The sequence below is a fragment of the Camelus ferus genome, chromosome 29 (genome assembly GCF_009834535.1).
Source record: "Camelus ferus isolate YT-003-E chromosome 29, BCGSAC_Cfer_1.0, whole genome shotgun sequence".
Taxonomy (NCBI): domain Eukaryota; kingdom Metazoa; phylum Chordata; class Mammalia; order Artiodactyla; family Camelidae; genus Camelus; species Camelus ferus.
In genome coordinates this window covers 19503336-19530193 of record NC_045724.1, presented here as the reverse complement: position 1 = coordinate 19530193, position 26858 = coordinate 19503336, and the positions used below count along the sequence as shown (strand labels likewise).

General features: G+C 37.6%; 1 protein-coding gene across 1 annotated transcript; it reads right to left on the bottom strand.

Moving 5' to 3' along the window:
• On the bottom strand, positions 1–26571 carry ARMC1 (armadillo repeat containing 1). Its single transcript, XM_006193755.3, has 7 exons — positions 26365–26571; positions 22836–23056; positions 17668–17759; positions 7414–7603; positions 3074–3190; positions 2913–2987; positions 1–2161 (listed from the first exon to the last, which is right to left on the bottom strand). The coding sequence occupies exons 2-7, from the start codon at positions 23016–23018 to the stop codon at positions 1970–1972; spliced, it is 849 nt and encodes a 282-aa protein (XP_006193817.1). The 5' UTR covers positions 23019–23056; positions 26365–26571; the 3' UTR covers positions 1–1969.
• Between the last annotated feature and the right edge of the window lie 287 nt (positions 26572–26858).

Below are 26858 nucleotides of genomic sequence, written 5' to 3'. Positions count from 1 at the left end.
TTTTAATTATGTTATCTTTTATTATTTTACAATATATTTCAAAAAATGCTGTTACAGTTGCCTTAACTGCTCTATGAGACCTGGAGTCAAAGAATACTGGGAATTAGAACACACAGACATCAAGCTGTAACACCTACTTGTGCGGAACCATTGCTACCAAAGGGATGTCGTTTTTTAAATAAGCAGATGTGTGGCGAGGCAAAATAAAATACAAACTTGTTAAAACACAACAGTAAACTTTGTTTCCATGGCTATAGAAAGGAGGTGGTTTTGTTTTTTTTTTTTTCCAACACATCTGGTCTGGCAGCAAGCTGTATTATGCATTTAAAGCAATACATGCCCTGAAAGCTTATATTTTCAGTTGTGCGTGTCACCTGAAATCAGAGCCTAGACACATGAAAAAGTATCGCTCTCAATACCCTCAACGCCCCTCCCTCCATAAGGTCACAATGTTCTTGAACTCAAGACTCTTGTTGGTGGAGTATTTTACAATCGTTTTTCTCCAGAGACACTAGATCTTTTAGTTTTCTTTAAAAGAGAAGCGATAGAAATGCAAGGAGACCCTCCAGGGTCCCAGTCTCACTTCACATTGTCCAAGTAGTAAAATAGCAGCTCTACACGTTGATGAAAAAAAAGTCTTCAATTTCTTCCTATGAGTTTTTCATCGTATCAGCATTAAGATTTATCTGGATTTAGTCGGGAGTTCCAAAAGAAAACTTTTAATTGCCAAATATTTCAGAAATTTAATAAAGCATTACATATATGTAATTAGCTCTTATCTACCAAAAATATATATATATGTATATATATTTATATTTATCTTACTTTCACCGAAGTCGTCTTTTTTTTTCTGGCTGTTAACATGAGAAACAAGATTAAGTGGACGAATGCTGGCTTTATTTCTTTATAAGCAATAATTTGAGTCTTTTTTCTTTTCGTTTGATATGACTACATGTTCGTAATAGATTCACAAAAGGCAATACAAGGAATAGGCATCTGCCAAGCAATTCACGTTTTAAGGTTAGACTCTACCAAACACCACTGTGGCATTAGAGGCATTCCATTTTTGTTTTCCTTTTTCAAGTCTGTCAGTTCTTTACTACTATTTTTTTTTTCTAGCAGGGGATAGTGTGTAACCAAAGTAAGGCCTAAAGGCCATATACAGTCACTCCCAGAATTTGGGTGGACATAACTCTCAAGCACTGACGTAAACCCAACTGAAGAGCGGTCAACTAGAACCACATTTGGTCACATCCAAATAGTCTCCAGTAGCCCTGCTGATGTACGTGTTTCCTTCTCAACTGATTTCTGTGTTAATCTTATTAAAATTGTAACAAGTAAGACTGCCAAGTTTTTGTAGCGTTGTATTTTTAGGGGACTATTATGTTCAAATGAATATGCTTTAATTCACAGAATATCATTTGTAACGTCTCTTCTATAAACATGGTTGGCAAAATAAAAAAGGCACAAAAGGGGAATGATGAGACATGCTTTCAACTTTCAGTGACGAGTACCAAAGCAAGTCTCTTTCATGAAAAAAGGCAGAGAACAATGTTCAGTAATTCATGCATAACTTGAGCTAAAAAAAGCCACTTCTCTTCAGACAGGTCCTAAGGCTTCAGAAAGCAAGTTTCCCTAATCACGTGCTTCATGTCACATAAAAGGTAAAGCTGTACATGTGTATGTTTGGTTTAACAGTGGACCCATGTTTTTTAAAAAGTGAGGCAATTAAACAAAGGAAAACAAAGCCAAAATATCTTCATAAACAAAGCAACTCCACCTGCAGCCTCTGTCCTTTTTACCACTCAGTGGGTAGAATGTCCAGTAAAATGCGAAATGCAGCATACTCAATCATGTCGTCTAGAAACTTTTCATGATAACTTATTGCAAATTGCACTTGACAGTTCACCACAACAATGGAAAACTGGCCCCTTGTTTGTTCACACAGTCCTTGAGCCCCAAACTGAAGTCACCAGTAAAATGATCTGGATAGAAAGTTTGCAGCTGTGCTCAGCCAGCTAGCGCCACCCTCCGGGTGTGAGCCCACCCGGGACACTGCTTTGTCCTGCTCCTTCGTGGGACTCTCATCCTCAGGCAGGTAGTCGGGCAACTCTGTGTTCTGTTCTACCTCCACAGGTGTGTCTTGGAATGGGACCAGCATCTGATACACAGAACATGTTAAGAGTTATGACAAGGTCAACCTAATTGATACACAGGTACACGTCATAAGTTAAAAGTCAATTTTACTTCTCATCCTAGTCACCGTATTTATGCTCCGAGGCTATATTCCTTTCAAAAGTATCCCCTTACATGACGGTGGACCCAACTGTTGAGCAGGATGCAAAGCACAGAAAGGAGGAACTACACAGGGAAATTCTGACGCTTTTCTCCAGGGGCTCCAGGAATAAATGTTCAACCTTTTGTCTATTTAAAAATGACAAAAGCATCTGGCTGTTGGGGGCCCCGAAGGGCCACTGAACCCCCTCCTTTCTATGGGAACTCAAATGAGCTAAAGCCACATAGATTATTTTTGGCTCTCACAAAGCTAGAGGAAACTGTAGCAAGAGGCAAAGATTTTCACTCTGCACACTTGCTCAATGGTGGGGTTGGGTCTTTACTTTCTGGATTGGCAACACTGAGGTTAGAAAGGATACGGAGGCAAGGAAACCACATATCCTTTATTTCCATATAAAATCAGCAAGACACCTCCGCCAAGAGCAAGGACAGACTCTGAAATCCACACGAGGGCTCTCTCTATTTCTAAAAGCGTTTACTGTTAATCAGGAAACCTCAGGGTAATCTCGCTCAGTCACATTCCTACACAGGCAGCTACAGGTCTAGAAACGCTAGCAACCTGCCAGCCGGCAGCAGTAGTCAGAGCTAGGCGTGAAGCAAACTGAAGGAAGCTTTACCTCCTCTCCACTTTCACTTTTCACGACTTGCTGAGCCTTCATAACCTTGGTTGATGCTATTGCCGATGCCAAGGCCTAGGCCAGGATAAAGAGAAGACAATTTTGAACACTGGCGTGTCTCCCTGTAACTGCAAGCGTACTCAGCCATTTAAAATACCAACCTCTGCCTTCAGATCTGAACGGATTCGCACCACACATCTTTGAACGGCCATTTGAAAAGTAAAACTAATGACGCCTTTAATTTTTAACAAAGCCTCTTCACAAAGATTTCGCCGAGACTGAAAAAGTAAAAGCAAACTGTGATTAGAATTGGCAAAACAATAAAGGTCAATTCAAACATCACTGAACCCATCATTATATCTGGGAGGAAGGATGGAGCAGGGGGCCAGGGGAAGCAAATGTCCCTATCTGAACTCTACAATCTCGTATCTGAAGGGACAGAAAGGCTTGTGCCTAGGCAAGTTTATTACAATTTGTAAGATCAACAAAATAGTTCCTGCTAGATTTTTTTCTAGCTTCGTCACTAATATTTAATCATTTTAATCAGAAGTAAATGAGTCAATGTTGATTGAAATCTTTAATCAAACAGAATGGAAGAATAATACAGAAAACAAGCTGAAAAGCAGAGGTTCCTCTAGCTCAAGGGTGGGTCCATTATGGTCCAACAGCTATTTTTGTAAATAAAATTTTATTGAACAAGCACCTGCACCTATCTGTTTACACACCATCTAAGTCTAGTCATGCTCTAGCAGAGTTACTAGTTGCAGCAGAGACCACATGGCCTGCAAAACCTCTATTTACTAACTGGCCCTTTAAAGAAAAGATCTGCTGACGCTGCTCTAGCTTAAAAGTCTCCAGGGACAAATTCCAACAGACTGAAGTGAGAATTGTGAACGGTCAGTGTCGGAGTCACTATTTTTTAAAGCACTTGGTATTTATAACCATCACTGCGTCCTTCATTTATGGCATTGTCCATGGTTACCACCGCATTCTCCAAGGTCATCAATATCCTCTTTTTGGTTCTCATTTCCCCGACAACACAACATAACACACACCCTTCAGTGCGTCTTTGACTCCTTAATAACACACTGCCCTGGCCGTCTACTTACACCGCTGAGTAGTTCATCTCCATCTCATTTTATCTCCAAGGTCCAGTGCTACAACTGAGTGATTTTCTTTCTACTTCATCCCTCAGTAGACTATTCCATCACTTAAGCCATCACTAACACGTAGAAGCAGACGTGCATCTCTAAACGTGATTTTATATATATAGGATTTTATTTTCATTTGTCTACAAACACATCCACTTGTGGATAACAAGCAGTCACCTCTAACACAAGATCCAAAAAGAAAATGGATTAAAAAGTAACTACAGTTTCTCTTCATCCCTCCCTGCACCTCCAGCCCATACATCAAATCATCTCCTCTAAATTCTCCTGTTTCTGTACTGAGACCAAGCTCTGTTTTGGTACTTGAGAGGACAGGAACCTGCAAATGACTCCAAGTCTCTGGATCACAGCCTAAGAAGCAATGCCTTCAAATTATCTGATTCATTCTCCTCTTCTGTTGAATAAAGGCAGTCTTCAAACTTATTCCCACATCCTTCAAAACAACTCACATCTCTGTTTATCTCCCTACTTAAATCACTCTTTCGCTTCTGCATTTCAGCGCTCCTCAAGCAAGGATCTGAGATACAGTGGTGCGTGGCCACACACAGACCCACAGGCGACTCCTGTAGCGCACTGCCCCTTCTGCAAAGCCCTTCAGGCAATGAATGCCAAAAGGGTGGGTGTTTATTTATTCCACGTATTCCACACATAGTAAACTTGAAAGTGAAGACAAGTTTGCATAGCACATATAGCTATGCAGAAAGTCAGGATACTACTGGTCTAAGCTGATGCTTTATTTTAAATGTGAGGAAAACAAAAAACAGAAATGTTAGGCAACTTGCCTGGTTTATCACAAGTAAAGAGTCTGACGCTAAATTTCAACTATGTGTGACAGCGAGAAACCAGATTCATGAGGCTAATTTGTCTTTATTTTACACAAATTAACACATCTGCCAGGGGTGGAGTTCAATTTGAAGATTTGATCTCAGGGACAGGCTATTTCCCTGGTAACCTTGAGATCTTCAACAGAGTAAACAGGATCAAGCATAAGCCACCAAGGATGAATAACCTCTTGATCGGGATGTAAGGTGACGATTAGGTTGTGAGAATCGTAAGCAGATCAAATTAGGAACTGGGCCAGGAGGTAGAAGGGGTAAAGCTAACTGCCTGCCAATGTTAGGAGAGAAGGGAGTGGAGTGGGGGAGGGGGAGGGAGATGGAGGGAGGAGGGGGGAGGGGGGAGGAGGAGAGGGAGAGAACATGTACTCTTCCAGTATCCACTGGCTCACTCTCCTAAGTCTTTGCTGAAATGTCAGTTTCTCCAGGTTTTTTTGAACCCTCCTATTTTAAACTGTAACCTACCACCCCACCCCTCAGCAGTTCCTAGTTACCTTGCCTTTATTTTTCTCTACAAAACTTACCACTTCTAATATACCGTACAACTTGGCTTACTGACTTTCTCCTCCAACTGTGTGAGCTTAATGAGGTCAAACACAGGATTTACAAGAGCTTTTGCTTATTTTGGTCCCTGCTGTATCCTTGGTGCCTAAAATAGTGCCTGGTATGCACTATGCGCCAGGCTATGCCACCAAAAAATGTTAATATTACAGCACAGTTTTAGAGTTAACTTGCTTATATTTTATTTCCGATTTAAGCAATTACATTCTTAAGACATTTTGGCCTGTATTTTGTGTGTGTGCATTGTTGGGTTTTATTATTTGCTTTGTGCTCGATTTAAAAAGGAACTGTATTATTCTTATTCATTAACATTAAACAGATGGTACTTGTGACATTTTATGTATCTTAATGTCTTTCACTCAATCAATTTACATTTACCAAAACCTGCTTTCTAGAAACTTTTCAGACCTTGTGGCCCCAGTTTCAGTAAGATAGCTGTTGAGTTATTTGGCAATGCCGCGGATAACATGCATACAAAAAGTTTCCCCAACCCCTATTTACTGACTCCTAAACCCTGAGGCCCAATATTAAGAGCAAAGTAGAATGAGTTGAGAAAAACTACACTGTACTACTCTAGAAGACGGTACAAGTGTCATTACTGTCTCCTTAAACATTTGGTAGATGTAACTAAAAAACTGTGCTCTACACTGGAATTTGACACAACATTGTAAAATGACTATAACTCAATAAAAAAAAAGTTTAAAAAAAAATCTGGTAGAATTCACCTTGAAGGCATCTAAGCTAGAAATTGTCTTTATGGTAAGGTCTTTAACTACAAATTCAATTTCTTTGATAGATATAGAGCTATTCATTCAGGTTCCATTTCTTTTTGAGTGAGCTTTTGTGTCTTTCAAGAAATTTTCCTGTTTCATCTACATTATCAAATTTATTAGCATAAACTAATTTAAAATAGTCACTTATTTTCCTTTTAATATCTATATTAAAAATCTATAGAAATGTTCTCATTTCTGATACTGATAATTTGTGACTTCTCTCTTGTATTCTTGATCAATTTGGCTAGAGGTTTTTTAACTGATCATGTCAAAAGTCAGCTTTAGATTTCATTGATTTTTCTCTACTGCTTTTCATTTCATTGATTTATGCTTTTTATGTTTCTTCTCTTCCTTGGATTTAATTTGCTCTTCTTTTTCTAGTTTCTTAAGGTAGAGGTTGAAGTCATTGAGATCTCTTTCTTTTGTGTAAAAACATTTAGGCATTTGGTGTTAATGAATTCCCCTCTGAACACTGCTTTGCTGCTTCCCACAAATTCTGATAGTACATTTTCGTTTTTACTCAGTTCAAAATGCTTCCTAGTTTCTCCTTGACTTCTTCACTGACACATGGACTATTATTTAGACATGTGTTATTCTGTTTCCAAAGTACTTGAGGGATTTGTTACTCCTAATCTGCTGTTCGCTGTGCTCAGAGAACATACTCTGCATGGTCCTAATTCTTTTCAATTAAGAGTTGTTTTATGGGCCACAATATATTCCATCTTGGTAAATGTTTCATGTGCACATGAAAAGAATGAATATTATCTTGCTGCTGACTGCAGTATTCTATTAATATCAATTAGGTTAGGCTGGTTGTAAGCGTAATTTGAGTCTTCTATATCCCTTCTGATTTTCTGTATACTTGTTCTATTAATTGAGAGAGTGCGCTTTAAATCTCCAGCTCTGTGAATTTATTTCTCCTCGCGTTTCTGTCGGTTTTTGCTGCATACATTTTTAAGTTCCATAATTGGTGCATAAATATTTAAAATTGTTATGTCCTTTGATTAACTGACCTCTTTAGCACACGTGCCCCCCCTTTATCAGTATAAAACACTGATACTGGGACTTATTCTTAAAGACTGTTCGCAGGTGACACTGAAGTAACTAGTTAACGTGGTTTCTCTTCCCCATGTTATGAACCATGTGTTTACAAAAGCCTTACCGTGTCATCAAGACCATCTATATGCAAAACCACTGTTTTGGCACGTTTGTTTGTGGTTCCCAGAAAAAACTGAGCTTTCCTTCGACGTGAATTCATTTCATTGAAACTATCACCATCTGCCATGTTAGAAGACTGAAGAATGTCATAGATTTCAGAGGCCAGCAGTTTTGTTTCTCCTGGAGTTGTAGTCCTTGAAAGGAAACATATAAGTTAATAAATGAGTCCTGTCACTTCTACTGAATCTGTAATTTTATTTCTCAACTTTGTAAAAACTTTGTTTTCTTCATTTTGATGCTTTGTTCAGTTTGAAAAAAGTATCAGTGAATCCCAGAATAATCAATAATGTAGAAAATCATGTAGTGCATAATAAAATCTTCTAATTTCATTTTAAACTTATGGTTCATTAATATTCAAAATCCATCACCAGAATGGTATAAAAGCACATTTAATAGAAATCATTAATTAATAAGAAATCAACTAAAAAGATCAGGATATAACATGTCCCCGGATTAATACTAACATTCAACACTCAATTTGACCTTGAAGAAAATACAACACATAAAAATCCAAAAGGAGGTGGGTGGGTATACCTCAGCGGTAGAGCACATGCTTAGCATGCACAAGGTCCTGGATTCAATCCCCAGTGCCTCCATTAAAAAAAAAAAGTTTAAAAAATTAAATTAAATTTTTAAAAAATCCAAAAGAAAACAAATTAGAAGAGAATCATTTACATTACTTATTTCAACAAAAGGATGTCTTAGTAAATTCAAACTGATCTTCTCAATTCACATTTTTTATATACCTTTTACAAAGTATGTATATATCATTAAACCACAACTCAAACGAAAGTTTTCCTTCTTAAACTTTTAAATCCTACTGTAGCTCCTCAAGTAAACATCTATTGTCAGGCTGCCCGACAGCACTTCTGGCATCAACAGAAATGCTCTGTCTCTGCACTGTCCCCTCACATGGTTCCTGAGCACTTGAAATGTGGCAAGTGCAACTAAAGAAATGAATTTTATTTACTTTTAATTAACAGCCACACATGGAAGTGGGTACCATAACTGGAAGCACAGATGTAATGGTTCTTATCAGCTGAATAGCAGAGACAAAAGTACACAACTATAAGAAAATAATCCTCATATCACCTCTAACTGGGCTCAATTAAGTCCAAACCCTTTAGCGCACATTCAAGGCCTTTAAAATCTGTCCCCTTCAGCTTTACCAACATCAGCTCACTGTGCCCTTTTATGAATGCCTTTCCCTCAGTCAGAAGAGCTTCACCTAGACCACGTCCTTGAAGGCTCAGCTCAACCACAGTCTTCTCTATGAAGCCTCCACACCCCAACACCCCACTCCTCCCCTGCATTTAAAGCACTACGCTTGCACTTATACCATGGATCTTAACTTTCTATTTCTTTCTCTTCAAGAATAGGGATGTATTCTCGGTCCCTAACAAAATTTTTGGCAATCCATTTGTTTAATGAATGAGCAGAAATACTTCAATTTCTGATATTCGGACTGTACACATTCTAGCTCTACAGATCATCAATTCCAGGGGTGCTAATATGGCAATATTCTGGATCCCCAATTTACTATACCGAGTGTTTTTCTGGGCTACTGTTGACGACAGAGATCAATTACTTTTGAATGATTTTGGCTTTGCAGGAAGGTACCAAAAAGACTGTTTTTTTAGGAGATGTCTCAGCACTTTTCTGAGAGCTGTATTATAGTTTATTAAAAAGGTCACTGCAATTCTGAGATATTTTAAATACTAGCCAACCACAAGCTGTAAGAAGCATGAGGACACTGGCAGGAGGTATTCATGAATTAAAGAGGGAAAAAATAGTCTCTGTTACCCTTCTCTACCATGAGTATTGTTTTTAGATATCTGCATCAGATAAAAGAATGATCACAACACATAACAGGAGATTCAACTAATGACCTTCTCATAATAATTTTTAAAACACACACTCTTTCAGAACTTTTTAATGTGCTTCCTAACCAACCAGCAGCGACAAGAGTCATTAAAAGACTGTAACATCATATTATTATCTTCCTGTTCTGCAGAATAAGAACTGTAAGACTAGCTCTTAATAACCAAATAGGACTACTAACCCCTTTGAGAATCTGGTGTAAAATTACAGACTGTATCACAGGAAAAATGCAAATTAAAAACTTTTCCAAATCGATTTGTGAGTTTATCACGTGCTCACCCAAACCAGCCATCTTATCTCAACCTCAAGGAACACAGACAGTTTAAATCTTTTTTGGAAACTGATCTAGAACTGGAGGGGACAGGAGAATGGCAATGCAGCAATTCTATCCCATGTTTGAAAAAATGCAACTGAACAGTAACTGCTGGCAAGAGTACAATTGATACCATCTGAAAAAATTAATAGTGATTAAAAACACACAAAAATATCTACACTTTTTGACTGAGAAATTCTTCCATTAAAACTTAAAAAAATAATCCATGAAATAAAAGTAATCTAAACTATAAAAATTGCCTTTTATGCAGTTAGGCAATGAAGTTTTAGAACAGTACCGTCCAATGTAACTTTCCTGAGATGACAGAAACGTAGCCACCAGCCACATGACTACTGAACACATGGAATATGGCTAAAGTGACTGAGAATCGGGTTTTGGTTTTTTTGGAGGTGAGTGAGGGCAGGTAATTAGGTTTATTTATTTATTTATTTGTTTGTTTGTTTTTTAATGAAGGTACTGAGGATTGAACCCAGGATCTGCTAAGCATGCACTCTACCAGTGAGCTATAACCTCCCGTACTCAAAGGAGCTGGTTTTTAAATACAATTTTAATTAGTTTAAACTTAAACTGCCACATGTGGCTAATGACTACCATACTGGACAGAGTTTCAGGGAGAAAGGAAGACTGCTTCCGCTGTCAGCTTCCTTAAGCTAGCTTTCCTTTTCCTGATTGATTGTTGCTCCTACTCTTCTGACAAACCATTTCTTTAGCACCCTTTCTGACTGAGGTCCTGCAAAAGAAATTAGCTCCACAAAAAAACCATCTGAGTGACAATTTCTGTAATTCTCCCAAGATGGTACAGAGCTAGACTGATGGCATATGAGCTAGATGGTATAGAGCTATTCTCCCCAGATTCCCAGGGCAGAAGAAAATCAGTGTAGCTGATGGATTCCTCAGGGCTTCTGGACTTAATTCTCTCATAAACCTGTTCTGGTGGTTTCCATATTAGTAGCAACATACTGAGGAGAGAAACTATCATTTACTCATAAGAACAATCTGCAAAGGTGATACAAACACAGTTAACAATTTTACCTGTGTAGCTCCAGAGGCCAATCACACTAACTTTCAATTACAAAGTTGCAGATTTACAACAAAAACTATACCTTATCTATGGAGTCACAAAGGCTACATCTACTTAGATAAACAAAGCAATTACAGACCACAAACTGGCAAAAATGGTTATAGAAAATAAATACTCCCACTACCACTATTTTTCACTCCCTTTATTTCATAGTTTCAAAGCTTCCTCATTTTCATACACTAATAAATTCCTTTCTGGAAGATTTTCAATCTTTATCTACTTAAAACCAAAAGATTCTAAAAGAATAAAATAATCAAATCAACATGACAGTCTCACTATTATTCTAAGCATGTTTTTCCGGTATATCTTGTAGAACTAATTTTATTGCTGCCCCTCCTACGAAACAGTTAAGGGAATACCTCTAACTTATAGTCACAGATGTCTCTTAAAACTAAGTAAAATTCTGTCTCAGGCAAAATGAAATTTGCAAAAGCGTTTAAACAAAAATGAATTAAAACAAAGTTTCTTCTTGACCTGGGCACTATATGAAGTATCACAAATATCTCTGCATAATTGCTGTTCAACAAATTATAAATGATTTCCTTATTTTTAAAAAATGCTTTGAAAACCAAAAAGAAAAACCCAAGATTAAAAAAAAAAGAAAAAAAAAAGAAACTTACTGTTCAAATACTGTGATTCAAAACATTTAAGTACAAAAAGTCTACAGTTACATGGTACATTTGGCCATAAATGTAAGAAAGACTGCATAATTAAACCAGTATTAATTGCTCTAATCTTCTTAGGCAAGTGAAAATTGAAAGAGCTGATTAGTGTCCTGGATTTAGTTCAGTCTTTAAAATCTGACACCTGAAAAAAAGACTATCTTGAAAAGCTCCTTCATCTAAGTAACTGGAATTTACTCTCAGTAATTTACTATTCAATAATGAAGTATATTGATTCCTCACCATTTTTTCTAATTAGTTATGTATATTGAAAACGTTCAAAATGTTATTCATAAAATACAACTAAAGGTGAGCTCTGATCTTTATTATATATCAAAAATAATTTTAATTTTGAATATATTTCCTTATTGGTCATAAACACCAATTCACTCTAATTCTAGATGCTGCTAATAACATTTTATATTGCCCATAAAAGCCAATTAAGACTTCCATATACTTCATGGAAGCAATGAATATACCATTTTATTGTTGAAGACTTGCTATGGTCTTTTGAAGAACTGCACAACTTTTCCCTTAGGAGTTGGTTTTGCATTTTTTCCTCTGTGCTGTTCACTAAGAAAAAAATGTTCTTGTAACATTTATGCAATCCAGAAAATCATCCCTTATCTTTTAATGTAAAAAAAAATCCTAGAGAAAGGTTCCAAGAAGGAAGTCAACAGCTCTGTTTAGGGAACAATGAAGTCCAAGGCAGGGAAACTATGATCCTTGAGCAAAAGCCCATTCATTTACACATCATCTGTGGCTGCTTTGACCCACAAGGGCAGAGCTGAGTATTGCAACAGAGATGATAAGCCCAGTAAAGCCTAAAATAATTACTACTTGGCTTTTTATTCTATAAGAGAAATTTGCCAATCTCTGTTCTAAAAAAAAAAGTACAAAAAAGAACCCCCATAAAAATCAAGGCAAAATGTAGCAGCATTTTCAAGAATCACAAGAGAACAAAAAGGTGAACCAGGATGGTCCAGTTGTCCTTTAACTATCAAAATTATAGAAAAAGAGTTTTAAACATGAAAGAACTCAAGGAGTATTTGAAGCTTACTTGAGCAACTTCAACCAACAAAGAAATGATTGGGAAAGCTTTAGCAAAAGGACTAATGATAAGCATTTTATATATCTTACTGTAGATCTAAATTTAAAATAAAGGTGGGAAAGAGAATGGAAGAATATATAAATGTTCTGACAAAGTAGACATAATGCAACTTAAAAAAAGAAAGGAAAAGGGAGAAGAGGAAAGTAGAAAAAGTCAATGACCACGGAACACATAATAGGTGGGAGTCAAAAGATTACCATTAACAAGATTATACTGTATAGCACAGGGAAACATATACGAGATCTTGTGGTAGTTCACAGAGAAAAAAAATGTGACTAATGAATATATGTATGTTCATGTATAACTGAAAAATTGTGCTCTGCACTGGAATTTGACACAACACTGTAAAATGACTATAATTCAACAAAAAAGTTTAAAAGAAGATTACCATTAAAATAAGCAAGATAGTGAAAGTTTAAATAAGAGAACAGACAACTTAGAACCTTTTTTAAAGTATAAATACAAAGGCAACTACTAAGACAAATCTAAGTATCAGAAGAAATTTTCAAAATAAAACAGCATGCAGAGAAACACAACTACTGTAACATGATGTACCCAGTAACTATAACAAAAAAGAGTTAAGATGAAATATATCAGTAACAGCAGTAAATATAAATGGACCTAGCTCATCAATTAAAAGAAAAAGTTTTTCAACCAGACTCACAAAGCAAGACACAATTAAGACAAAGTGATTCAGGAATAAAGGAATGGGGAAAAAAAGAAAGGAATGGGCAAAGGTAGGCCAAATAGAAACAGCCTATACTGACATCAAGCAAAGGAGAATTCCAGTCCCAACTCTGAACATTAAACATGACAAAGGACATTTTTTAACACCTAAAATACATAATTCACAATACCTATATATAAGTTATGAATACATATGTACCAAACAACACGTGTGGAGAGGGAATGATAAAGCAAATACTGATAAAGTTCAAATATTAAAACAAACAGTAAAATGTTAACATTTGGGGACTACAGGTACAGGTATCTTGGCACTATTATGCTGTCTGTACCACTTTTCTGACAGTCTGATTTCATGTCAATCTAAAGTTTAAGTATATGTATGTATAAGCACATATTTAAATGAAAAGATAAATGGCATTATGGATTTTTATATTTTCTAGTTTTTATAAATAAACCACAATAAGATTTTAAAATATTAAAAAAAAAAAACAAAGGAACACAAAAAAGGCATAAAGAAATGAAGCACACTTTCACTCAAGATTTTAGCAAGAAGAATAGACCACCATTACTATGGCACTGTTTCAAAATCTAGAATTTTAGGAAGTTCTCCAAATGAAATGAGATATTTTAAAGTTGAGATGCCACGTTTTATTAAAGTGGCTTTTATTTATAGCATACTTCATGTTAGATATTCACAAGTGCTTTTATGAACTGCATCTTGTATCAGAAGTATTACTTCTGAAATACCAATTAACAAATGTCCTAAACTTGATTTAAATGTTCCCCTAAATTGACATTTTGAAAATTCTCTTCGCAGAGGGATCCAGGACTAAAAATAAAGTGTAAAAAGGTTCTAACCTCTAATGACAAGTGTTTATTTATGGAAGAGAATAAAATTAGAACACAATACCAGATTCATTTTGAGTGACAGAGACCTTAAATTTCTCTCCACAGTTAAAGAACTGAAAGTAACAGTGACTTTGAAGTCAATCCAATTGTCAATCTGTGAGCACCAATTTGACGTAAACACAAGTCAAACCTGCTGCTGAATAACATGTTAAAATCTCAGCAAAATTCTGTACAAAACATAATTTGGTGAATAAAGGGCAAATATTTTAGTACACAGAAACTTCCCTGTTTTCCCCTCTGCTTCTCATGTTAAGAATAACCTCTACTCTCCCTACCTACTTCTGCCTCTTGGTTTCCCCTTGGATCACTCTAATCAATAAAGCAGCGTCCCTCCACACAGATTATCTTTGTTCGGTGGGTCTTTCCCAGGTATAGGAAGATCCTTCTGCTTCCTCCTTAGTTGCATGGTTCCACAGAATCATAGCTAAGTCTCTTCCTAACTCAGTACTCCTAAACAGAGAGAAATGATCTGAATCCCACGGTGACTGCCCGACTGTCATGGGGCAGCCACATCACTGAAAACCATTAAGATATATAACAGATCTCTTGTGCTACGTACGGCTCACCAAGATGACCTGTATAAGAATGGGATGACTATTAGTCCATAAACTACTTAATTTGGAATAGTGATAAATCAGTTATCTGTATCTGGCAACACAGATGTCAAAGTACAAAATAGTATCTTAAGAATATATGTTTACAGTGTCAAAACCATTATGCATATAGAAAACCCTGCTCTATGATAAAAACTTTTCATTTTGATTTTTAATACAGGTACCCAAAAGAAACAAGTACATGAGGAGAAAATAAAAATGCCAGAGCAATCCAATTTCCTAAAAAAGAAAATCATGTCCAAGCCATGAGACATTCACAACACAAAGTTAAACATGCTGAACCAAGACCCGACTCTAATACTTCATTGTCTTAACGTTTATAAGCCAAAACACAGTTTTATTAACCTGCTAACATTCAAATACACTGATAAACTTCTAGGATGATTATTTTGGTAAACAGAGGTGACTTTTTAAAAAGCTTGAAAGGCAACCTTCAAATCTGAGATCTCTAATAGCCAAATGAGCTGAAAAACGTATATAAAAATAATTATACCCTATCTCTACTTTTGAGAGGGTGATAGGACCAAACTATAACGGAGTATGCAATGAATGTACAACTGTTTTTACTACTGGAAGCACCAGTAATGATAGCCACATTGTCCTAAAGATATACGTTATTTGAATTAAAAAGATAAGCCTCTCATGGCAGCCACGGAGATACACTGCTTATCTCCCTCTAAGAAAGACACTTGCCCTTCGGCTGCAGCAAGTATAGTAGCACAGCCACCAGCAGTAGTGGCTCTATGATCTATTGCACCATTCAGTCCTTCACTCCAAGGCCTGGCTCTTCCCCAGCAGACCCCAGCCAACGACTGAGCAGTGGGGGCACTAGGGCCGGGCCACTTCTGCCCAATGCCTGTCTCATCTACAAAGTAACCCTTGCTATGGAGCTCCCCCCTTGAACTGGTTACCTATTTGTACTGTAATCTGAGACTCTCCTGGCCCCACCCAGTTACCAGACCTGCACTGTAGCCTAAAGATGGTGATCCATTCCTGCTTCATTCCCCTGTCTATACAGACCTTACCTCACAATAAACCTCTTCCATTTATAACTCTATCTCAGGATCTCCTTTCCAGATGCTATTGCAAGATAACACAACACTTCTCTTACAAAGATACAAGTAGTCTACCTACTATTCTGCAGAGGTATCACTCGCTCACAGATACATATATATACACCACAACCTTAGCCAACCAAGCTAAGAAACTGTTTCATAGGTTCAACCTATAGTACCTCTAAAACTTGCTCCAAATCTTTAAAGTTCAGATTTGAAGTATATTTAAATATATCAACGTTAATTTTTCATCTTATTTCTTACATTTAAAAAATTTTACCACCTATTTTCAGCTTCAATAACCATACCTATCAAAGGAATACACAATCTTAAGTTCATCATATTAATAAAATACCATGCTTAATTTATTATTATCCATATTATGCTTAAACCTTTCAGTGTTTCAAAAAAAACTAACATGGCAGTTAAAAATACTCAGTTATATGGCATTAAAGCACACTAGGAACAAGAATAATGCAACCTTTCATTTTGTACAACACTTTAGAATTTACAGAGCATTTCTACACTTTATTACCCCATTGAATTCCCAAGCACTTTGAAGATGTTACTGCAGGCTGACAGATAAGGAAACTGAGGGTCAAAGAGATCATATGTCTCAAGTCATAACCAGAACCCAAATTTTTATTAATGGAATTCACCTCAAACCATAAGCAATGATTAACACGATGACGGCAGTCAACCTTTTCTGTTATTTGTTCCTAGCTTGTCATTATCAAAGACCAAGGCACCATAAACTACCTTATCAGGTAGCTGACTCAATGAGAACAAAAATTTAAGTAATCTTTCAAAAATAAGATTAATAAAACAAAATTTATCTAGAAGCCAAGAACACTAAGAAAATAATATTCTGCCTTGGAAGTCAGTTTAGATGATTCTCTACTGATACAATTTAACTTAAAATGTGAATTACAGAACTTTTCTGAGCACTCAAGCCAAAGAAACTAAGTTTTAAAAATCAAATTAAACGCTAACTTATTATAGATTTAAAGGCAGTCATGTCTTGCTTGAGATCAAGATACAAAGTAAGATAAAACCTCAGAAAGCATTAGCTTTTTTGCTTCCAGACACGGTGGAAATATCAAAACACTTAATCTTCCATTTCAAGTCTTCTACAAGGAAATCAGCAAGGTCCAAGAAAGGGGCAATACCCGACACCCCCAGAGGCAACACAGCTGAAGGACTACAGACAAGAAACCTGGCCTCTCTGTATTTTTCTCATCCATAAAACTGTTATCTGTCAAACCCAAATCAAAAAGTTGTAAATAACAGGATGAAATGACAGATAGGCAAATCTTAGTAAAATGAAAGGTATAATTAAAAACCACCCATTTGCTAAAATTCAAATTAAATAGCTCTACATCTCTTAAGACACCTCTCAATGGTGCTCAGGAAAACATCACCGAAAGTTCTTTTTTGTCATGATACTGGTCAAGGTTCTTTTGAGTAAGATTTTAAGATCCTGAGATGAAGTAATGAAGAATTCTGTACTACACTATAATATTGCATATTTTCAAATGTCACATGTGTTGCTCGGCTAGCAAGTCAATTCACATACACTTAACAAAACTTCATTTAAGTTAGGATTTTTCTTTTTAAAAATATTATTCGTAAGTACAACGTTTATCAACATTTAAAATAAAATTTGAACACTTTCAGAAGGACTACTATTAATATTAAAAAATAATCAGAACACTGACCATCAGAATATTTCTGGACATAATAACCCACAAAAGTATGACTTTATATTAGAATACAAATCTCAGCAAAATTTTGTATTAACCAGTGAACATTTAACAAGATCCATTTTTCTATTCCATTAGGAAACACCATCTATCGTACTTACTTCTGTATGACATTTTGCAAGCTTAACATCATACCCAGTTCTCCTTTCATCTTTTCTCTGTTAGCACGGCATTCTGCCAAGTATCGAAGAGCCTACAGCAAAAACAAAATAGGTTAACTCGTATGTCTAGATGATTCAAAATTATACCTGCTACTAACTTACTGCAGGAGGAAAAAGAGTGAAACATTGGTTTTTGTTTTTAGAATCATTTGGTTTTGAAGTGTTTAGAAACTCTTCTTTAAGTGTGACCATCAAATCAGTCCTCTAGGGGAGAAAAATAATCCAAGCTGAAGTAGCTGAATCTGGTCTTTGAAATGAAGGTTCCTAACTTATCTGCAAGGTCAGAATTAGGTTGTTCTGATTCTATTTTCATCATTTCATCTTGTCAAGAATACGAGGAACTGCATTCCTGATTTATTAATTTCAGGGAGTAGTCCCAATAGCCACCATTTCCCTAGGTGCTTTTTACATATTAATTAAAATAAACTGCTGAGGGGACAAAACATACTACCACCTTATGGAATTAACAGTTTAAAGTTTTACAATTTATCTTTAAAATATCTTTTTTTTTTTTTTATTGCTGAAAAGCAAAAGATGAACTCACTCTCACAAATTTCTATTTTGTGAATCTAACTTTTCTAGGGTGCTTTTCTCTTAAGATTTAAAGTACATTTTTGCAAGTATTTGCTTCATATGCTGATTCTTAGGGATTTCATTAGCTGTTCCATAGACCTCCTGTACCATGAGACAGAGCTCTCATCCTTCACTGAAGACTATTCATACCTGATTTGCAGGGGAATACCTCTGGGAATTACACCACCCAGAACCATCTCAGGCCACTGACCTTCATGTTGTCTACTGGTCCTCTATACTACGTTCCCAAAGTGCCAGCTCATTACATGAAATCACAAATTCAACAACCTGTCTCTGACTACAATCTCCTATCCTTTCTGTAACCACTACCTTAATTTTTACTTCAGTCCACAGAGGATTCACTGCCAAGGGAACTGCCTTCCCTCCATAAAAAACTAACAAACAGGACAACATTTATTAAACACGCTGGACAAGAGGCTGGACTGGAATCCCTGGAGAAGAGAAACAATGAGGCAGACCCGACAACTGCCCCATCCCACTGCTCTGGAGGCGGCTCCAGACTGCAGCACAGGGAGGGAAGGCCAGCAAAGCCCAGTGGTCTTGCTGAGCTGGAGAGGCAGAGATCAGAGTTGGGGAGGTTAGGGTGGTACAGAGTAAGTCCATATTTGGTCTTTGTCCATGTCCTGGCACAGAGCTCCTAAAACTTTTGGAATTTTCTGATAGGAGTTTCTTTTGTTCTCTACAAGGCGGTTCTTTGGATCGCCCTTGGATGAGTTTATGTCAAATAAGTGAGTTAGGTTAGGGCCCCTAGATAGCCTCAGGAAGGGGCTAGTCACTAGAAAGACCAAATGACCAGAGGGTGGGAACTTTCAGCCCCACCCACTGACCTGGGTGGGTCGAGGGGCTGGAGACAGAGCTCTGTAAAAATTCAACAAGGAGATACAGTTTCTGACTTGATGAATACATTCACGTGCCATAGGGTGGCACACCCCAACTCCACAGGGATAGAAGTTCCTGTACTCAGGACCCTTCTAGATCTTGCCCTATGTACCTACCTGTTCATTTGTATCCTTTGTAAGAAAAACAAACAAACAAACTGGTAAATGCAAGAAAAGTGGCTTCCTGAGTTCTGAAGCCACTCTAGTAAATTATCAAACTGAGGGGGAGTCAAATGGATCACCCAATTTATAGCTGCTTAGTTAGAAATCCAGGTGACCTGATACTTGCAACTAGCCTTTGAAGTGAAGACAGTCTTGTGGGACTCATGAGCCTTAAACCTGGGGAATGTGATACTTAACTCTGAGTGGTTAGTGTCAGAATTGAATTGCTGAACACCCAGCTGGTGTTCACAGAGGATCAGAGAACTGGCTGGTGTCAGAAAACACCCCAGGCAGCTAGAATTTGCAGAGCAGAGTAACAGAGGAGGGATCTGCACAGCAAGGGATCGTTTGTGTCTCCCCAGCCAGAAGTGAAAAGATCTCATAATGCAGGAGGAATCAGGGTGAATCCCCAGCAGAGCATCCCCTTAGTAGTGCTGATATCACAGAACACAGGCTGCTTTGGAGTCACTCTACAAAGCCTAAATGCAAGTCTTGAAAAAATCAAACCGATCCCAAGTAACCTACCTACAAGCAAGAACAGGCTGAAGAATACTTGTAAGGATACCAAAAAATCCAAACCCCAAACCACAAAATCTGTCTGGCATCTGATTAAAAGTGGCCAGGCATGGAAAGCAGCAGGAAAATATGACCCATAATCAGGAAGGAAAAAGGTCAATAGAAATAGACCAAGACATGACAGAGGTGAAATTAGAAAACAAGAACACAAAAACAGCTATTATAAATACATTCCACATGTTCAAGGACGAGTAGGAAAACATAACAAGGAGGCGGGGAAGAAATGGAAGACATTAAAAAGACCCAAATGTAACTTCTAGAGAATAAAAACGTAATGTCTAAAATGAAAAGCACACTGGGGAGGATTAATAGCAGATTAGATACTACAGAAAAGAAGATCAGTGAACTTTAAAATGTAGCAACAGAAACTACTCAAAATTCAGAATTGAGAAGGAGGGGAAAAAAAACTTAAAGAAAAAAAAAAAAAAGAACAGTGCAATAGTGACCTGTGGGACAACGTGAGCCTAACACACACATAACTGGAGTCTCAGGAGAGGAGTGCGAATGAGGGGAAAAAAGTTGAAAAAATAATGCATGACAGTTTCCCCAAAGTGATGAAAACTACAGGTCCAAGATCCAATAAATTCCAAGCAAAACAAGAACAAACAAAAACACAGCACAAAGAAAGCCATCCATATCAAGCACATAACAATCACTTGCTGAAAACCAGTGATTAAGTCACAAAAATAGCAGGAAAAAGGCTTAAATGTTATATAGAGAGGAACAAAGATAAGAACCACAGCAGTCTTACTAGAAATAATCTGAGCCAGACAGCGAAACAACACTTTGTAACGCACCGGGCAAAAAAGCCACCAGCAAACCGGCATTACAGAAAAGCGTTAAAGTTCTTCAGGCAGAAAATAAAAGACACCATTAGAAACATGAATCTGTGCTAAGAAGTGAAGAACACCAGAAAAGGTAAATGTGACAGTAAATATAAAGTACACTTGATTTTTAAAATTTTAATCTTTTAAAAGGTAATGGTTTAGAGCAAAAAAATACTGTAGATTTTTTACATAGAAGTAAAACGTATGACAAAAAATAGCACAAAGGATGGGAGGATATGGAAATATAACGCTGTATGATTCTTACATTATATGTGAAGCATGTGATTTACTTAAAAGTAGACTGTGACAAGTTAAACCTAGAGCAACTGCTAAAAAATTAAAAACAAAAAGGTTTCTTTCTTCTTATCCTTGTTGCAATTCTCACTGAAGTAGGACCCAAACTAGGGGCCATGCAAATTCTCCCATTTGTTACTACCAGTCACTCACATTAGTGTCGGTTCTGCCTATCAGACTTCATTCTGTGAAGGTAACATAGGAAATCTGCATTACGTAGTTTGATTTTCAAAATGGAAAAAAAGCCTGTATTATTTTTCTGTATGAACTTGTGAAATTAGACTAAATGAGAAATGATCATGGGTCCTTAAGTAAAGGACAATGAGTTTTAAATTTTCTATTACATTAATTTTCATTTAAACTCTGTTATGAAAATTTTAGAAGACACAAAGTATACAAAGTGTGTGGTCACCCCATGTACCCACCATTCAGCTTCAACAATTCGGTAATTGTTGGCAATCTCGCTTCATCCATCTCCCCTGCCGCTAACCACACTGGAGCACTTACAGCAAATCTCAAGAGGATGTATAATTCCATTTGTAAATACTTCAGCACAACCCTAAGAAATTAATGGGTCTTTCTAGTTAACTTAATGATAATACTATTAGAATACTATGCAAAAGCAATTATGGTTTTTTAATACCTACTGTCCAGTCTATATTTATTTCAAGCTATCTAAAAATGTATTTTCGGCTGATTTGTTCAAATCAGGATTCAAATCAGTTCCACATATTACACCTGGTTTGATATCTCTTAAGTCTCTTAGTCTATAATAGTTACTGCTACTCTCCTACACCTCAACTGCTTTTTTTTTTTTAATGAAATTTATTGTTCACAGACCTGAATTATTTGTCCTCCAGAAATGATCACTTTCTGGATTTGCCTGACTGTCTGGTATTATTCTTTAACATGTTTCTCTAGTCCCCTCATTTCCAATATGGTAGTTCCTTCTGCATTAGTTATGATCCTGTATATGTTCTCTTTTCCTTTCCGTCTTATATTAAAACGAGTGCCATGCCCATCTACTGATGAATGGATAGGCAGAATACGGCACAGCCATGCAATGGACTGTCATTCACCTGTAAAGGGGAATGCAGTACCTTGCAGCTACTGTGTGGATGAACCTTGAAAGCATTATGCTCAGTGAAAAAAGTCACAAAGACCACGTATTATATGATTTTATTTATTAAAGATCTATAGGCACTTTTGCTGGCATAGGCAAATATAAAGAGACAGAAATTCATGGCTGCTTAGGGAAGGCGGGTGGGGACTGAGGAGAAATAGGGAAAGAGCAGTTTCTTGCTGAGGTAATGGAAGTGTTCTAGAATTGACTGTGGTGATGGTTGCACGACTCTGTAAACATACTAAAATCCACTGAATTGCATACTTTAGGTAAATTATATGGTACACGATTTACATCTGAATAAAGCTGTTACAAAACAAAACAGTAAGTGCCTCTTTAATGTGAGTGTTTTTCTGTACTGTTATGATTTAACCCTTAAGATTTCTTTTTAAGTGAAAAAAGGAAGTTGCAGAACATTCCACACACATGGTATCCTATGATTTGTGTCAAAAAATAAAAATACAGTGTGCTACCACTTGTGTAAAAGGACTCTACACATACATATATGTTTGCACATACAAAAATACATCCAAACTTTTCATTAATTCCTCTACAGTTACTTTTAACTTTTTACCATGTCATCTAGTACTTTTTCAAATTCTCCTTTACTGCAAAATTATAACACCAAGACTGAGATTCCTAAAGGCAACTTACCAGCAAAGCTGAGTGGACAACAGGGGGGTTGGGATGGTCCATAAATAAAATAAGGCCGGGCAGACATCCCTGATCCTGGACGATGGCTCTTCGATTTAATGGATCTGCTGCCAGATCCCGCAGCTGGTTCACCACCGAGAGTGCATCAGGTTCTTCATTCATGGTGGAGGAGGAGGAATTCATCTTCTATGCCACACACATGAACAAAAGCTTCTTAAATTCTGTAGAAAGGTTTTGTAAAATTAGTTCTAAGCTGCTGAGGTATGTTATGGCATTTGTTAAATAATCAGAATTATAACACCTTCAGAAAAAAACAGATGAATCTAAATCACACAGAAACTTAAGAATTGGCAATTCCAGTTTAAGAAAAGTAAAATGAACATGAGAAGCTGACTTTAAAAAAAAAGTTATTTATGTGTGCAGTGTTTAAAGAACATATGCCATCTTCATTATTCCAACAAGTTCCTTTTTAGCAATACATATTTTAACACTAAAGTCACAATAAACAAGAGCTTTACAGTTTACGCTTATAACCTTTGCTACACTTCTCAACCTGCAACGCTGCCAATGCTCCTTTCCGCTAGAACATTTCTGGAGCCTAAGACAAGTGCCTCAGAGAAAATGGCTAGCTGACAGCTTTTTTCTTATTCTTCAGTGAACAAAACCCAGTCTACTGGGTTTACAAAAGATAAAATCCCCTTAGAAAAAGGAGGGAGTCAAAGAAGGTTATGAACAAAGAAGCCAAGAAGGGTATCTTGCCCTGTGCCTCAGGCCAGTGAAGTCTGGGAGATCAGGGTGAATCTGAATGGAATCTAAGCACACTTGCCCCCGGAGTGTGTCACACTCAGAAGAATGAAACAGAACCTGAGGTGAGGAATTCATCTGGCAGCTAAGCAAACAGTCACAGAGAAGTTAAGTAACTTGCCCCAGGTGACAAAAGGTAGTTAGTATAGAACTGGGCTAAAACCTTATTTACTATCTCCTAAACTGGTCAGCAGTCTTTACACTTCCCATATCTTCCTTTTAAATTCAGCACACTCTTTTCCCATAAAAGCAAGATATTTTAGAAAATATAACACGATAAACATATACAAAAGCCAAAATACAAAATATCAAGGAACAATCCTCATATAGGCATAAAGTTAAAAACAGTAACTCCATTTAACCAAATTACACATTATATTTCTTCTCAGAAGAATGTAAAGGTGTAAATACTTTCCTCAAATTAATGAGTTAGTTTAACGCTAATTACAGAAACAATGCTAACTGGGGGAGGAGGGCTGGGAACACAATTATTCTGTAACTCTAGAAAGGCTATTCAAGTTATTGGAGGGGTGGGGGAAAGTAATTAAGCAGAAATGGCTTCCCCATGTATTGAAATACACAAAGATACAGAGAGTAAAGCAGTGGTGGTGGGTGGTGGGGCAGTGGCTGAGAGATACTTCTCCCAGGAAAGTTGTTTATACATTAGTTTAAGAAAGCAGGCTCTCAGTGAGTCAAACCCAGGCTCCACCACTTGGCAAATGTGATTTTAGGCAGATAACTTAAACTCTTGGTCTTAGATTCTTCATCTATAAAATGGGACGAATCATAGCAGCTATCAAATGGATATTACCTACCAAATACTATCGTGTTAAAGCCTCATTTTCTCTTGAGTCCTTTATTTCGCATTTGCTTGAAAATTCAAAAATTTTCAAGTATTTTATCTGGGTTTTTTTCCACAGCTGTTGTGAGTTAAGATCCTTTGCAGTGGTTTTTAATTGCTTATAAGTTATATCAATACCATTTCTTGAATAATCTTACTATTTTCCATTGATGTTTGACTCCATGTAACTTACAACTGTTACTGAGCATTTACAATGCGCCAAGTACACTAAGCCTTTTACATGTATTAATGGATAGTATTTGGCATGGAAGTTTCTCAAAATGAAAACAGTTACTTAGGCAACTTAAAAAAGGATGTAAAAAAAAAAGCAATAGACTGCACAGAGAGAAGATTAAAGGGTTTGGGGGCAAGTTGCCTCTTAGGTACAACATCCTCAATATCCCTGTTTACAAACCAGCTTACTCATGAGCTTTTTATGCGCTATCACCAGCACAAATCCTATCCAAAAGTGGAATCTGCAGAACCAATCACTGGCCCAAAGGCCCAAGAATAGAGTTGCATTTAAGAACTAAATATCATAGATGACAGTCTTTTGCACACAATACTGGCCTTGGATCTGGAGAGCTCCATTCTCATCTAAGGAGTACTTAGAAAACTTAGTAGGAATGAGTCTGGAAAAGTTATGGCCTTTCCTGTTTCTTTGAGGTGAACCAAAGGCAAGAGTTAAAACTTCCAACCTTACCAGTCCACTGACTAGGAGCAGGCTCAAATTAGGATCTGCCAGGAAAAAGTAGAGAATAACATAAGGTATACCTTTTAATTTCTCTTTTATTTAGCTTAATGTGGACAAATAAATCATTATAAGACCATGAACGCACCCCAAACTCTAACAAGAACTCTGGTCACCTAAGGAATCTTTTATAAAAAAAAAAAAAAAGCCAGCAGGCCGGGTGAGGCCTGAGAGTCTCACTGCCAACAAGCTCCCAGGTGAGGTCTATCTATGCCGCTAGTCAGGGAACCACTTTGGGAAGCTAGGAGTTCGCTGATGTGAGGCACCTGTATAATTAGGCAGCTGCCTGAAAGATGTTCTTTCAGCCAAGATTTACCACTCAACTTAAAGAATTATTTAGCTCTTACATGCAGAATTAAATATAACATAAATACACAGAGCCGCAGAAATTACACACTCAAAACCTAAATTCACACCCAGTTAAGCGAGTTTTTAAAAAGCAACGTTAAGCATTGACACCAGACCTGGCTTTCCCTTTACTAGCAACTAACTGTAACTCTTTGAGAAGTTGGGTTACCTCCTTTGAGCCTCAGTTTCCTCTCATAACAATCCTGAGGGGTTGTCAGGATCAAAGAAAATAAAAACTTGAGATGGTGTTAAGACTACCAGCAACTATCAAACAAGAACAATACCTGAGACAGTGGGGACTCCTATTCGGCCAGGTGTTGGGGTACACTGCACTACCCTCAGACATCAGTTCACTACCACGAAAGGAGGTGCTACATGCACGAACGCCCCCAAGAACAGTTTTTAAAATACAGAGACGTGAACACTGGCCTCGCCTGAATGAAGCCAAACACAACCATGTCCTACTCTTAATAGACACGCAGGTGCACAAAACTAATAGTTAACAAAGAACAACCTGGAGACAAGGGAGATGACAGCCATCAGTAATTCTAGGGTTCGTAAAAATCGGAAGTGCAGAGGATAGGGGGTAAATGAACAAAGCGAACATTTTCACAGGTCACAGGGGAGCAAGGCGCTTTAAAACGCCGGAGGGGAAGCACTGCTGGGTCCTGAGAAGACAGGCAGAGAGCCCCCGCTCAGGCCGACTCGCCGACTGGGTGCCGGGGCCGCTTTCTGCGGCCTTCCCGGCTCAACCGCTTTGTCTGCCGCCCCGGGACCCTACATACCGCTCCAGCGCTTTAGGAGTCCAGAGCCTGCCGCAGCATCAAGGCCACACCAACGAATGAGGTAGAGGGATCCTGGAGGCACGGAGCAGGTCCCTCAGTTCGGAGCCGCGGGCTCAGCGACGGCAAACGACCATACTGCCTCTAAGAGCCAGAGAACGAGGACGCTGGCGGGGAAAGACTCTACCGACTCTCCCCCGTGACCCAGGCGCATCCGCCGGTTCTGCCCTCCCATTGGCTGATACCATTCCAAAGCGAGGATAAGACATCCAATCCGCGAAGACCTTCTTAGACTAAAGCGTTCATTGGTGACCAAGAGAGATGCCCGAAGTATTGAACCAGAAGGCCCAATGAGAACCCAGGAAAACTGAATTGGCCCAAACGACTCTCCGTCCATTAAGCGCTGAGCCGTGGAACTTGATTCCAGCTGAGAAACTTCCCCGACTACAATTCCCAGCTTTCCCGCTCTGGAGGGACGCTTCCACTCCTACGTTCAG

Bases quoted from the DNA above. Each gene is read 5' to 3' on its own strand.
- ARMC1 (XM_006193755.3), bottom strand. From the start codon at position 23,018: ATGAATTCCTCCTCCTCCACCATGAATGAAGAACCTGATGCACTCTCG. The intron at 17,760-22,835 runs GTAAGTTGCCTT...TTTTTGCTGTAG, and splicing joins TTGTCCACTCAGCTTTGCTG to GCTCTTCGATACTTGGCAGA. The intron at 2,988-3,073 runs GTTGGTATTTTA...ATCCTGGCCTAG, and splicing joins GTTCAGATCTGAAGGCAGAG to GCCTTGGCATCGGCAATAGC.